The sequence below is a fragment of the Rattus norvegicus genome, chromosome 4 (genome assembly GCF_036323735.1).
Source record: "Rattus norvegicus strain BN/NHsdMcwi chromosome 4, GRCr8, whole genome shotgun sequence".
Classification (NCBI taxonomy): domain Eukaryota; kingdom Metazoa; phylum Chordata; class Mammalia; order Rodentia; family Muridae; genus Rattus; species Rattus norvegicus.
The window spans coordinates 31,257,546-31,272,399 of record NC_086022.1 but is presented as its reverse complement, the minus strand read 5'-3'; the positions used below and the strand labels follow the sequence as shown (position 1 = coordinate 31,272,399).

At 35.3% G+C, this 14,854-nt stretch overlaps 1 protein-coding gene and 1 long non-coding RNA gene across 3 annotated transcripts in view; one reads left to right on the top strand and one right to left on the bottom strand.

Moving 5' to 3' along the window:
• The window catches only part of LOC134486560 (uncharacterized), a 29,150-nt gene that overhangs the window by 4,594 nt on the left and 9,702 nt on the right, over positions 1-14,854 (bottom strand). The window lies entirely within an intron of this gene.
• The window catches only part of Krit1 (KRIT1, ankyrin repeat containing), a 34,149-nt gene that overhangs the window by 15,667 nt on the left and 3,628 nt on the right, over positions 1-14,854 (top strand). Inside the window, exons 10-16 of one of the 2 annotated variants that reach the window (NM_001108618.1) lie at positions 456-563; positions 2,857-3,013; positions 4,216-4,367; positions 7,111-7,277; positions 8,219-8,306; positions 8,734-8,940; positions 14,478-14,594. In NM_001108618.1, coding sequence (NP_001102088.1) covers positions 456-563; positions 2,857-3,013; positions 4,216-4,367; positions 7,111-7,277; positions 8,219-8,306; positions 8,734-8,940; positions 14,478-14,594 — 996 coding nt within the window. Of the gene's footprint in view, positions 1-455; positions 564-2,856; positions 3,014-4,215; positions 4,368-7,110; positions 7,278-8,172; positions 8,307-8,733; positions 8,941-14,477; positions 14,595-14,854 lie in introns of those variants that run through there. The other variant, XM_039107762.2, reaches the window with a different exon arrangement.

The window sequence follows — 14,854 nt, the reverse complement described above, 5'->3', positions numbered from 1 at the left end:
GAATTTTTATTAATAAAGTACACTTCACAGAAAATGCATTATTTTAACCACTTAGATGCACAGTTCATACCACCCACTACATTTGTGTTGTTTATAAAATCATTACACATATCCATCTCCAGAATATACATAAAATTTCCTCTATATTGTGTTTCCCCAAAATGTCTTGAAAGAAAACCATTTAGCCATTTTCTAAAATTTCTACTAACAAGTACTTTTTAAAAAAAAATAAAACTGTGGAAACCTTTCTTAAATCTGTAACTGAACTTTTGAGAAACATAATCCTGTTAATTAGTGCTCTGAGTTTTTTGGCTTTTCCTATTTTTGTTGTAGTATATCTGAGTATGGTTAATATTTAATCCTTGACTAGAGTATTTCTATGCAGTTTGAATTGAATAGCTTTCAGAACACCGTGTGTTTGTAATGACTGTGTATTCATCCCCCCTCCATTCTAGCACATAACAGACCAACAAGGAAGATCCCCATTAAATGTTTGTGAAGAAAACAAACAAAATAACTGGGAAGAAGCTGCAAAATTGTTGAAAGAAGCCATTAACAAGCCAGTAAGTATTATCTGAACAGTTAGAGCCTAATGTCTTATTTAAATCGATAGTTTACAAAGGACCCTAGGTTCATTCCCTTCACTAAAAAGATTTATATATATTATAATCTCATATGACAGATGTAATTAAGAAACATATTATTAGACTTTTTTGGCATTGTGGAGTATATTTTTATACCGTCCATGGTATAACCTGTTATATATACCTAGGCTATATGGCATATAGTTTGGTATGTGTGATACCCTTAGATGTTTGGTTCTGTCATTAACCAAAATACTACATAATGTATGATTGTACTTAATGTGTTTATTTTAAATATTTCTGCTCATTAATGTATATTGCCCCCAAGCAACATTTATATTTATAAGCAACAACATTATATACCATTCATTAATAATTTTTCAGTAAGTCAATGTATAAGAAACTCATTTTCTTCCTCACAAAAGTGAAATGGATGATTTCCTAGGTTTGTGAAAGAGGTATGAGTGTGTATTTATTTATTTGTGTGTGTGTGTGTGTGTGTGTGTGTGTGTTTATGTACATGTGGAGACCAATTATCACTTGTCCCCTTCTTTTTTGAGAAATGGTCTCTCACTAAACCTAATGCCCACCATTTTGTCTAGCTTCCAGGAGCTGCTTTTCTTCATTCTTCTGTCTAACCAACTTAGGCATTACAGACACAAGTAGCCATTCCTGGTTTTTATGAGTGCTGAGAAATTAAACTCAGATCTTACATTCACAGCAAGTGCTTCTCCACTGAGCCATATTCCTAGTGCTTTCCTGCTTTTTTATTTAGCTGCTTGAACAGAGAAATCCTCATATTATCCTTCACCGTCGTCCAGTTTCTGATGATACAGTTAGGTAACATTTTATGGTCCAACTTTTATACTGTGAATGTGATCATATATATCTTATACTTTAAATCCAAAATTAATTATCTTAAAAGTTATTTGCAAAATTACCTGCCTCCTTTAACAGTACAAATCTACTATAATGCTATTGCTATTTACGATTTTATGAATTTAAGGAAGCTCAAATTCCAGTATTTCCTGACTTGTGCTTTCAGTCTTCCATTATAAACTTCTCGTAGTGTAAGTTATTGCTGGTACACTTTTTTTCAGGCTTTGTGGGCCACTAGAATCATGAAATTCTTTGATTTAATTCCAAGTTTATATTTCCTGAGGCATTTACTTTATATATTAAATATTTTATAAATGATACACTTAGAAGAATTTAATAGACAATATGTTTAAAAACATTTTCCCTTAATTTGACCATGGAAGGAACCTTAGAGAGTGCAACAGTGGGAATAATCATTTTTAAATACTGTCAACATGTTCTTGTTTGAGCAAGGTCTCGATAGTTCCCACATTAGAAGTCTATACTGTAGTACAATCAAGGTAAACCTATACCTGACTAGTTCCAAATAGATGAGACTCAGACTATGGCTATTTTATTTGATAATTTTATTTTATTTGATAATTACAGGGGGATTGTGAGGGAAGATAACCCCTAATCTATTCTTCTAACCCCAGTCCTGGTTACCTCCCCAGTGGTATACTCTAGACAGATACTTGCCATTTCTCCTGGCCACATGCTCATGGTTCATCTTCCCTCGTGGTACCTTTCTCCTCTCCTCTTGTTCTTCCTCCTTCTCCTGAACTCTGTTCCTCTTCTCTCTTCTCCACCCCCAACCAGGTAACTCAAAACCCACCTGCCTCTAGTCCCTTCAGTTATTGGCTGTGGCCATTTTTATTTAACAATAGTTTTAAATTAAGCAACTAGGTTTGCACAACAAAACTCTATAAACATTAATTCACTCGTAGGCCTAGACCTTCAGGTACAGAATTTAATATTCCAATATATAGCAACAGACCAAACCTTAAGACTATACCCTGGGGGCTGGGGATTTAGCTCAGTGGTAGAGCGCTTACCTAGGAAGCGCAAGGCCCTGGGTTTGGTCCCCAGCTCCGAAAAAAAGAACCAAAAAAAAAAAAAAAAAAAAGACTATACCCTGAAGGTATAGTTGGGCAGAAAGTATCTTGTTGCACTGTGGTATGTAATTATTTTGAATGTGTATGTGTGTGCCTGCATGTGTATATGCACATGTGTTTGTGAGTATCCACAGGGACCAGAAGGTGGCATTGGATTCCCTGAACCTGGAATTGCAAGTGATTGTGAACCTCTCAAAGTAGATACAGGGAATAGTAAGTGTTCTGGATCACTCAGTGTCTCTTCAAGCTCTGGATATGTAATGGTTAGACGGCTCACATGACTTTTCATGTTTTCCTAGTATGAAAAAGTCCGAATCTACAGAATGGATGGGTCATATCGTTCTGTTGAACTCAAGCACGGCAATAATACCACGGCGCAGCAGATAATGGAAGGAATGAGACTCTCTCAGGAAACTCAGCAATGCTTCACTATTTGGATCTGTTCAGAGAATCTTAGTAAGAAGACTCAGGAGGGGGACGTAGTTTATTGTTTAGACCTCATTGCTCCTTTTTGGAAGTACACTAAGAAACTTGAGGATAGCCTTAATAATTATTGACTTTTAGCTACATTTTATATTAGTGTTCAAACTGAAATGGGAGGACCCTCGTCCCTGCTTTGTTCAAAGCATACTGACATTAGTAAGCACTGGAGGTTTCCTCTCTGACAATACAGGTAGTTTGAATGCTATTAAATGTAAAATTCGTACAGCTTGCCTTTATTTTCAGTGTTTCTCTCAAAGTGAAATATTTATGTTAGTTTTCTGTCAAACTTTTTACTTAAAATCAACTTAATATCTCTATATATTTATCCTTCCAAATTTACTGTAAATACTTGTGAAATATAATTGTGTGGTGATTATCTTTGAATATATGTTTAGCACCAAATCATTGTAGTTATTCAAAATTAAGTGAACTACAATGGAATTAATTTAGCGTACGTTAGTACATTTGATTTATGTTAAGAATTATCTGCAAAATTCTCCACAATTTTTTTCTAATCCTATTTATGAAACCAGATCTCTCGAAATACTACTAAGCAAGCGCCGCACTACTGATCACATCTCAAGCCTAAGAAATATTCTTTACTTTTTAAAAATGATTTTATTCTGTTACATGTACCCTGTCTCCTTGTGTGTCTGAGCGCCATGGGCATGCCTGGCCCCTGCAGAGGTGGAGTTGTTGGATTGCTTGACTGGAGTTGCAGGGCTTGTGAGCCACCATGTGGGTGCTGGGAATTAAACCTGGGTCCTTTGGAAGAGCACCCAGTGTTCTTAAGCACGGAGCCATCTCTCCAGCCCATAGTCTTTACTTTTGTTTTATTTTTTGAGACAGGATTTCACATAACTCAGGCAGGACTCACCCTTGATATTTGGCTGAGGATAAACTTGAACTTGTGTTCTTAATGTCCACCTCCCAAGTGCTGGGATTATGGTCTTGTGCCCTCATACCTAGCTTGCAAGAAATGCTCTTATAATTTTGTCCTTAAAAACAGGGATGTATCCACAATTTGGGTAGTAATAAGTATTGAACATTGATTTAAATTTAGATTTCTAAACTGTTTGATACTTAGATGCATATGATTTAATGTAAGGTTTCTACGCATTGATATAGTGGATTTGTTTTTACAGTATTATTTATAAAGGACAGCTCTTTTTCAGGTCTTCAGTTCAAGCCTTATCATAAACCCTTGCAACAAGTTCGTGACTGGCCAGAAATACTTGCTGAATTGACTAATTTGGATCCACAAAGAGAAACACCACAGCTTTTCCTAAGAAGAGATGTGGGACTTCCTTTAGAAGTTGAGAAAAAGGTTTGCTTAGAAACCTTATTCAGTTATTTGAATCCACAGAATCTCTAGGATCTGGGGTAGAAGGTAGAGGTAGGAATTGTGCTGTTCCTCCTGTACAAGGAATATACTTTCTTTTTCTGTTAAATCTTAATATCCCGTTGTAAGAGGGAATTTCAGTTGGTCTAAATACAAAGTTCTGGTTGGTATTTTTTTTCCTTTACTTTCATCTTAACAAGTACATTTTTTCCCTTTTGAAAACAGAAATAAGGAGAATAAGGAGGCCATGCTAAAGAAAATTAGCGGGTTGGGGATTTAGCTCAGTGGTAGAGCACTTGCCCTGGGTTCGGTCCCCAGCTCCGAAAAAAAAAAAAAAAAAAAAAAAAAGAAAATTAGCAATCATAGACGTAGCTTATACAGAAATTAACTTTTTTTAGAGTAGAAATCAGCTTTGTGAATTTCAAAGATGTAGGAAAGAACAGGATTTATAAAAAAGAAGCCTGTAAAACCTGGGTAAAGACTAGAGTTTTGTAAAAGGGATGCAAGAATGTTGTCCTAAGCAGTGAGAAAGCAGCCATTCCTGACATAAGAACAGAATTTAAACTTCATTGATCTTTTCCAAGCAAGTATATTTGGATTAAAGGATTGTAGATTCAGAGGAAATGAGATCGCATAAGAATAAATAAACAAAGAAGAAACCTAAGTGAGAGATTATAGCAAGCAAGGTACAGTAGCCTAATAATATAAACTAACAAAATAACTGCTAGGTCATATAATACTAAATACCATCCATAAAGATAAACTTAATACCATCCATAACTATTTCTACAAAAGAATGTTAGCAAAACCTCGTATGCTGGTAATATGGGGAGTTTTGTTGTGTGTGTTTGACCAGTTCTGAGGACTGAGTCTTACACAGCTGAGCATGCACACGCACTCTGCTGTTACGCACCGTCCAGCTCAGCCCCTGGTATGTAACCCTTGGGAATAGTGGTGAGGGTAGAGCCCAATACTAAAATATAATCAATACCATTAGATTATTTACTTATGAATGGTTAAAATGGCATACATTACAATCTTTTAAGTGTGTTAAATTTTAAAAATCTGTAAGTAATCCAAGCATTCTTAGGCTACCTTCATGACTCATGAAATATTTTGAAAGTTGTCTGAGAGGGGAAAGGAACAATACAGATCATTGGTATTAAATTTCATGGTTAGAAAAGTAGATTCATAAAAGAAAGCAAGTCTTTATCAAATGTCATATGATAAAGTATCCTTGTCCTTTAATTCCTATCTACACTCTGAAAAATAGGAGAATTGCATTTATTGGTTGGCATCATTATTTTAGGATGACAACAACCTGATTTCATTAGAAAACAGTAGCCATTGGTTAAAACTCATTTAACATACTAACAAAAATTCTGTGTGACTGTTCTAATTCTTTAAATCTATCAAGTCAGTCTCTAGTATGAAAATAACACTTGTTCAGCCTTTCCCCAACATCTGAATTTAAGAAATTAAAAAAACCAAAGGTAAATTTAAAAAGCAATATAATTAACACTGTGTATCACTTGTTGGATCCACTAATTACTAATATTTTACACTTACTCCTTTTTTTTAATCTAATTTTTATGTGTGTGGTATTTTGCCTGTATGTGTGCCTGTGTACAACTTGTGTACCTAATGACTGCAGAGGTCAGAAGAGGGCACAAAAATGAGAACATTCCACAAAGGCCTTTAACTGAAAATTGACTTTTCCATAGTAATATCTGATGTCCAAATTAACATTTTTCCCAGTTATTTCAGAAATTCTTTATAAGCTCTCACCTGCAGGATCTAGTCAATGGTCATACTTTGGACTTGGTACCTATCAGTGTCTTCTAAATTAGAATGATCTTTTTGCCATTTTTTTCACAGAAAAATCTCTTTTTGTGGTGTGGTTTTATGGTGGTGGTGTTTTGTATTTGTTTTTGTTTTTCAGAATTATGTGGATAGAGTATTATAAGCTAAAAAATTATTTTGTTTATCAGAATCTTTCAACCATAAAGACTCAGTGTTGTGACTTATATTTGAAAATACTCAGACTATAATTATTATTTCTGAGTAGAAATATATGTATAGACTAACATTGTCAATATTAATTCTATTAGGTAAGTTGTTTAAATGTAACAAAACACTATACTCTTCCTCTAATGTATTTGAAAGTATAGGGTAAATAAGCGTTTGACTTAAAAGAAGCTATTTCAGCCTCATTTGCCCTTCTAAAAGTTGACATATTTTATCTTTGAAGTTCACTACTGTATTTTATAAGGCATAGATAATAGGAAAATGTTTTATGAATTTAAAGATTTAGATAAGCCCTTGCTATAACTTTAACAGCATAAACTGTGATATTTAGATTAGCAAATTATGTGCTTGTTATGGCCACACCTGTCTGCTGCCTACTCTCATGAAGCCTGCAGACTAAGGAGTTTTTTTTAGAACATCAATAGCTTAAAAACAATATTTCATATGTGAAAATTTATTTCATAAGTGATGCTTTCATGCTCTAATATTTATAGTAGAGATTATGTGACTCATAAATTATATGACTTAGAGTATTGCTGGCTGGTCTTTAGAAACCAAGCTTGCTAACCCGTGCTCTAGTGCAGTAATAGCATACACACCACATACACCTGTATACAGCTAGAGCTTTATTCTGGGTAGGAAAAAGGGTTATAAAGTAAATTGTAGTTGAATAACCAAATTGTATTTTCTTCCTTTTAAGATTGAAGACCCACTAGCTATTCTTATTCTCTTTGATGAAGCCAGATATAATTTACTGAAGGGCTTTTATACGGCTCCTGATGCTAAACTGATAACACTGGCAAGTCTACTGTTACAAATAGTTTATGGGAATTATGAGAGTAAAAAACACAAACAAGGTTTCTTAAAGTAAGTATGCAGTGGTTTATCATATGCTCAAGATTCTCTTTAACCCACACATTTTAATGTTACTGCAAAGTAGTTACGCATTGCTAGCTGGGTATGGTGGCGCCTGCTCATCATCAGTGAGACTAAGACAGAGAAAGGATCATGAACCAGACCAGTCTCAGCTGCACAGTAAGACCTGTCTCAGGCAGACAGACAGTCTATACATTGGATTAGAATTAAATAATACAAAACATTAAGTAAAAGAAAAAAACCTATTGTAAAGCTTGTTCTTTAGTTAGTAAAACATTTCAAAGTTTTACATATATACGTTGTACTTGATATAATTTTCTTTTATGATTTTTCTTTGTGTTTAAATAAGTTTACTAAAACTTTTACTTAATAAAAGAAAAACTACGAGTCAGATATTTAAGAATCCCACCATATGGGGCTGGGGATTTAGCTCAGTGGTAGAGCGCTTACCTAGGAAGTGCAAGGCCTTGGGTTCGGTCCCCAGCTCCGGAAAAAAAAGAACCAAAAAAAAAAAAAGAATCCCACCATATAAAGTTGTTTGATATTTAATACTTGAGAGAAAATACAGGTTTTAGCATGTCTAAAGTTTTTTTAATGTGATCTTTCAACTTTTGAAAATATTATCTGGTTATTGAAGAAGGAAATATTAAACTGGTAATATTAAGATTGTGGAACATGGAGGCTGGTTAGGGAGGGGAATTCCCATATAGAAGGGGAGGGAGGTTTAGGGAGCTGATGGGCTAGAAACCGGGAAAGGGAATTAACCCAATTTAATAAAAATGGAAGAAAAAAATAATTGTGGAACATTTTGTTTTAAAACATCATATTCAGCTTAAAATTTCTATTACTTGGTGCCATTTGTGACAGAAGGATTATTGTACTTTAGCTACTAAAGATGACTTATTTAAGGATGTTGGCATGTGTACTTCCAGTGAAGAAAATCTGAAATCCATCGTACCTATTACTAAACTGAAAAGTAAGGCACCTCACTGGATAAATCGGATACTCCATGAGTACAAGGTAAGCTGCCCCACAGAAATGCACGTGACTACAGACTGTTTGTATTACTGTTATAATGTTTTAAACACTGAATTTAAAATCCTGGAATTCTAGTTCACAGTGCCTGAAACTGAAAATAGCGAGATGTGTTTCTTTCTAGAAGTAGAGTCTTTGACTGAGTGCTTTCTATGTGTCGAATACTGGGGTGAAGACTAGAGTTCGGACCAAAGTCATGTACTGTCCTTGCCCATAGCACTTACATTCCATTAGAATAGACAACACTTGTGGGTCTCAGCTGCTTTATTTTTAATATTAAGGCCACAAGAGAAAAAATACACTTGGAATAATAGACTGTAACTTCATTCTTATTTGGAAACATTGATTTTAGAAATTGCTAGTAAACGTGTTTGCATCATTAAAAGGTCACAACTCTTTACTTTGTTTTCAGAACCTTAGCATGAGTGAGGGTGTCAGTAAGGAAATGCATCACCTGCAACGCATGTTTCTACAGAACTGCTGGGAAATTCCTACATACGGAGCAGCTTTTTTCACAGGACAGATATTTACAAAGGCAAGCCCAAGCAATCATAAAGTCATCCCTGTGTATGTGGGAGTGAACATCAAAGGACTTCATCTCCTAAACATGGAAACTAAGGTAGCGCCTTAGCTATGTTTGTGTAGTTCTATCATGCGTTATTTAGAACAGCATTGCCACCTTCCATGAAGAATCTACATACAATCTACACATCAACTGTAATACATTTTTGCATTTGCAATAATTTTGCATACAATAGAATAAATAGTATTTGGGGTAGAATGATGTTTTTATATGTTATAAGGGTGCTGAACTTTTCAGTATGCTAATATTGCTGTAAAAGTTGTAGGAGTTGAAGAATGTCTTTATATAAATACAGATTACATTGTTATTTCTATATAATTTTTATTTTTTTGAGACAGGTTCTTACTATGTAGCTCTGGCATCCAGGAACTCACTGTGTAGACCAGGTTGGCCTTAAACTCACAGAGGTTTGCCTGCTTCGACCTTCTAAATTCTAGGCATTCACCATTACATATGTCTCATATATATTTCATTAAAAAAAAAAAAAAGAATCTATTGATGCCTGTAGAGACAGGAGCCAAATCATTGCAAAATCAAGTGAAAAGACACTTTTCATTATGTGTCTGTCTGGTAGAGTCCTATAAAAACTGCCATAGAGTGGATGACTTATAAACAAGAGGCCCTTGTTTCTGACAGTTCTAAAAGCCTGAGATTGTGGCACCAGCATTATCAAGTTCTGGTGAGGCCTCCTGCATTATAAACTACTACCAGCTTTTCATTTTTTCTCACACAGAGGGAAAGTAATACTTACCCAACCATAGTAGCATTTATCTATGATCCTAGCCTCTGAGGGCTATGACTCTGAGGCTAGCCTAACCTAATATACATATTAAGACCAATTAGGTGGAGATGGTGAGGGAGGACTCCCGACTTAAGACAGAAATATATAGTGTATGATAAAGGGTTTTATTTTGAAAATTACGGTTAGTTATAAGAAACTCTTCGGGGAACAAGATTTAATGTGGAAGGGAATATTTCCATTCTTTAGATATTGTTTAAGCTTTGTTCTTATATTTATTTTTATTTTATTGTGTTTATAGTAAGCATAATTATATGTCATACAGTATGGTCTTGTAAGTGCAATTGCCCTCAGAGTCTACAGGGTTCAGATCATCCTAGAGTTGGAGTTACAAGTAGTTGTGAGCAACCATGGGCTAGGAATCAAATTCAGGTCCTCTGAAGTGCTCTTAACTGATGGGCCGTCTCTCTAGGTCCAATACAGAAATTCTTTACACCATGTTGTTCCTTATTCTAAACAAAATTATTAGAATATAAAAGCTTAACAGTTATTTTTAACATATTCAACACATCTAGGCAGGATAAACATCTTTCTAACTTATAGTAGTAATCCAGTAAAAATCTTGCCACACTTATTAAGATTTGTCAAAGTTAGATCATGTTCCAAAGGACATTTTAGTTTGGAAATTTTATGAATTTTATTCTTATTTTTGTGTCTTATTTTGAAGTCTTTTCTTTTTGCTTTGTTTTTAAGTCTTATATTGTGTGTATGGGTGACTTAACCTATGCTGTGTGTAAGTCTGTGTACCTCATGTGTGCCTGGTCCTCAAGGTGGTCAGAAGGGAGTGCTGGACCCCCTGACCTAGAATTACAGACAGCTGTGATGTGAGCTGCCATGTGATTGCCGGGTATGGAACCTGGGTCCTCTGGAAGAGCAGTCAGTGCTCTTAACCACTGAGCCATCTCTCCAGCTCTGAAGTCTCTTCTTAGAGTAACCTAATTATATACAGTCATCCGTGGGAACTTGCGATCAGCCTTTTAGGTGACAGTTATTTTATAATGCTGCTAACTTATGGGAGGATCTAGAGAATAAAATACAACATAGGGCAGAATAACAGATTTCATACTTGGCAGAGTTTGATTTCTTGAAATTCCTTTCTGCTTGCTTTTGGGTATTGCTTATTTCTGTTAAAACTGGTTTACAAACACTAGGTAGGGTACTGCTATGTGGTTTGTGGCCACTTCTCTACTTCTGTGAAATAAGTTTGTTTGAAAGAAATGAGAAGCTGGGCACTTTCGTGCCCATCGGTAACCCCAGTGCCCAGTGAGTGAGAGCAGGTGGGTCCTGGCTCATGGCTGTCCAGTCTAGTCAGAGCTTACCAGCTCTGAGAGGAGACTCTATGTTAAAGATAAGGCAGTGGGGACTGAGGAAGCCGTCAGCATTGACTCTGGACTCTGTGCATTAACAAGTACACACCTACAAAAAGAAAGAAAGGGAGAAAAATGAGGGGAAATATTTTTCACCATTTCAAGATGTTTTCCTCTGCTAATTGTGTACCTGTGTTTACAGATCCCTCCTGGTAAAACTGGATGATGGTGCTGCTGGGAATGTGACACCCACTGTTTCTCTGAGCTGTAGTGTTTGCCTTTGGTAGCATTTCAAGTTTGAATAACAATAAAATGTTTTATAAAGCATTCCAATGATGGACTGGTGGATTAGCAGTATAATGCAACATTTCATATTTTAATAATATTCTGATGCAGGAGTTGAATAATTGAGATAACAGGCAAAAGGATTACAGCAATCTTATTAGTTGTCAGACTTCTTTTTCAGAATAAGATATTCAATTTCTAAGTAGAAGGGTAGAGAGATGGCTCAGTTGTTAAGAGCACTTACTATTTATTCTTGCAGAAGACTGGAGCTGGGTTTCCAGCACACAACTGCCTATAACTCCAGGTCCTGATACCCTCTTCTGGCCTCTGTGAGCAACTGTACACATGTACACACCCACACACACACGCATGCATGCACACAAATAAATCTTAAAAAATAAGTGAACAGATAAAAATATAAGTGGGAATATTATCCTTCAGTATATAAGAAGGTGGTTGAGCCAAGAAGCATATTTTGCTCCTAAGCTACTGATGTGTTTATGGTACCTTTGAAAGATCTAAGATGATCGTAATTGTTTAGTTATCAAGTAGGTTGTTGTCATTTAGAGATTCTCTGGAGAAACTAGAATGCAGCTAGTTTTTTAATGTCAATTATCTATTTTCTGTATGTTTCTCTTTCAAGTAGCGAAAGCAGTCCATCAGAAAATACAGTCCATCAGAGACTGGTCTGTTCTGCTCACATAAAATGAGCTTTGTTGCGACTCCGTGTTGCAGTGTGGTGAACTATGTTTGCTCCTGTGTCATCAGTTTTATTAAATAGCAGTGTTCATCCATGCTAAATTGAGTTTGTGCACACATGCCCTTCTGCAGAGCACACTGTCCTCATCACTGCTGCCTGCCATGTCTGCTGGCTGCTGGGCACACCTTCTCACTCCCTGCCTTTCCTTCTTGCTGTTTGCAGCTAACCCTCTCATTTATGACTCCGTGATCCATTTTACTCTCCTTACTGAGCTTCTTGCCAATTGTAGGTTTTACCTCCTAATGAGGGCAGCTTTTTTCTTCTGGAGAAGCCTGGTCACATCAAAGACCATGTGGACCCTGACTCTTCATATTATCTGTGTGTGGTGTTAAGAATCCTTTCCTCATTGCATGTTGTCCTCTAACAGCAGATTTTACTGTAATATATGGGTCAGTTGTACTTTTATTGGAAATCTAATCTCCATAAAATTGAGACTTGCTACCTGAACCCATTTTCTCCTTCCTTTTTTCTTTTCTTTTCTTTTTCTTTCTTTCTTTCTCTTTTTTTTTTTTTTTTTTTTTTTTGGTTCTTTTTTTCGGAACTGGGGACCAAACCCAGGGCCTTGCGCTTCCTAGGTAAGCGTTCTACCACTGAGCTAAATCCCCAGCCCCATTTTTTTTTTTTTTTTTTGGAGACTTGTTAAAAGATTGATTTTTAGCTTTAATTTAAAAAATTAAGTCAAGTGACTAGGTGTACTCATTTTAAGTTACTACTGTGCTTTTCCACTGGTTTTAATCTATACCTTACTACATAGCTGTTTTCAATATCTTACAAAGTTGTATTTTACAACATGAATGTAGATAACTGGATTTTAAACAAATGTCATTCTTTTATATATAACATACACTCATATAAATTAACTATATTGTTTTTCCTTAACAAAACCCCACTTTAAAAATGCCCTAAACTACCACGTGTGGTGTCACATGCCTTTAATCGCAGGAGGCAGAGGGAGGAGTTTGAGGCTATTCTGGTCTACATAGCTCCAAAAAGCTCCAAAAACTACAAAATAAGGCCCTGTCTCAAAAACAAAACAAAAACAAACAAAACAGCCTTAAACTGTTATATTTTGATATATTCTTAGCTTATTATAGTTAACATTGGAAGAACTGCCACTTAAAAGAAGCTAATATTTCTAAGTATATCTGTTTTGAAGGACAGTATAAGAAGATTATGTATACATTTCATATGAATGTATATTTAAAGCAATAAAGTATGTTATTACTGGGACAGAATAATTAAAGATTAAGTATATCCCAAAATGAAGGGAATTTCAGTCTACTTACCAGAGAGAAACAATAAAAATTTAAGATATTAGTCATGGAGACTTGAGGCCCCAGGGAGTGGGGAGGCCTGGCAGGAGGTGGGAGGAAGGGACATCCCCTTGGAGACGGGAGGAGGAAGGGGATGAGGAATTGTGGGAGGGCAGATCGGGAGGGGGGCAATGACTGGACTGTTAAAAATTGAAAGTAATAATAATAATAATAATAATAATAATAATAATAAAAAAGATTTTAGGCATGTTAATCTTTTAATCAATGTATGTATGGTATTTACACATATATACATTATATTTACATTTATACAGATACCATACATATCATATATATGTATATGATACACATATGATATGATACACATATACACTTATATATGATGAATGATAACATACTATACTTCATAAATCTAAGTTCTAGACATCAACGAAAACAAGCTTAGAAATAAGAAAACATGTATTGAATGCCTACTTAAATATAGCATTTTTAGGAAAGTATAAGAGTAGCTTACCCTAACATTGCTTCTTAAATATTTCTATTGAATTTACGAAGAATATATTCTAAATATTTGTTTTTCTTATTTCTACAATACATATTAACATGTCAGTGTATTTATTTTCATTGTAATGAAATCGCTGAGGTCATCCTGTTAATCCTACTGTGTAACTTTCAGGATTAAAAGTACTGTGTATACATATATTCATGAAAGGTACTGAATATATTAATTACTCTTTAACCTGCATAAAATAAGAGCTTGTTTTACTATGTTCCACGTCACTGAGAATGGGCGTCTATAAGAGTGCTTGTTAGTCTGATACAAACACTGTTATTATTCATGGTCGTCTCTGGAGTCAGCCTTGTAGGTCCTACAGGCTTTGTGAAGCTAGTGTGGGTGCTGTAAAGAGATTTTAAAAAATGATATCCAAAACAGTTACATTTAATAATAATTGTAAACACTTAAGTGATAAGAAGTGTTGCTGCATTTCTTGTTTAGGACATTTGTTGCTGTTTTTAGACAGAAGTCTCATGTAGCTAGCTGGTCTTTGTTAGCCAAGGATAAGCCTGAATTTCTAAACACCCACCCTGACTGAGCCAATGCTACTCTCACCTCTGTTTTAGCATAGTAATCTCTAATTCTGTTGCAGGCCTTACTCATCAGCCTTAAGTACTGTTGCTTTACGTGGCAGCTGGGAGATGCTGGTACTTGTTTTCAAATCCACAGTATGGAAAATAAAATGAGCTTTATAGTACACACAAAACAGGCAAGTACTGATAAATTAGTTTGACTAATAATAGTAAACTATAGTTTTATTAAAGTTCTTTTTTTTTAATACTTAATTCATTTAACTTCCCCAGAAACCTTTAGTATTAGATGAAAATGGGATTCCCTTCCTGAGCCAGAAACGTGGCAAACTGATATATTTCTGTTTTAAAGCAGTTAAGCTCTTCCTTATACCATTTCCTGTAATTATGACTAGTTATTCCCTGTCTCTCCCTTTTCTTGACCACTGAACCGTTCACT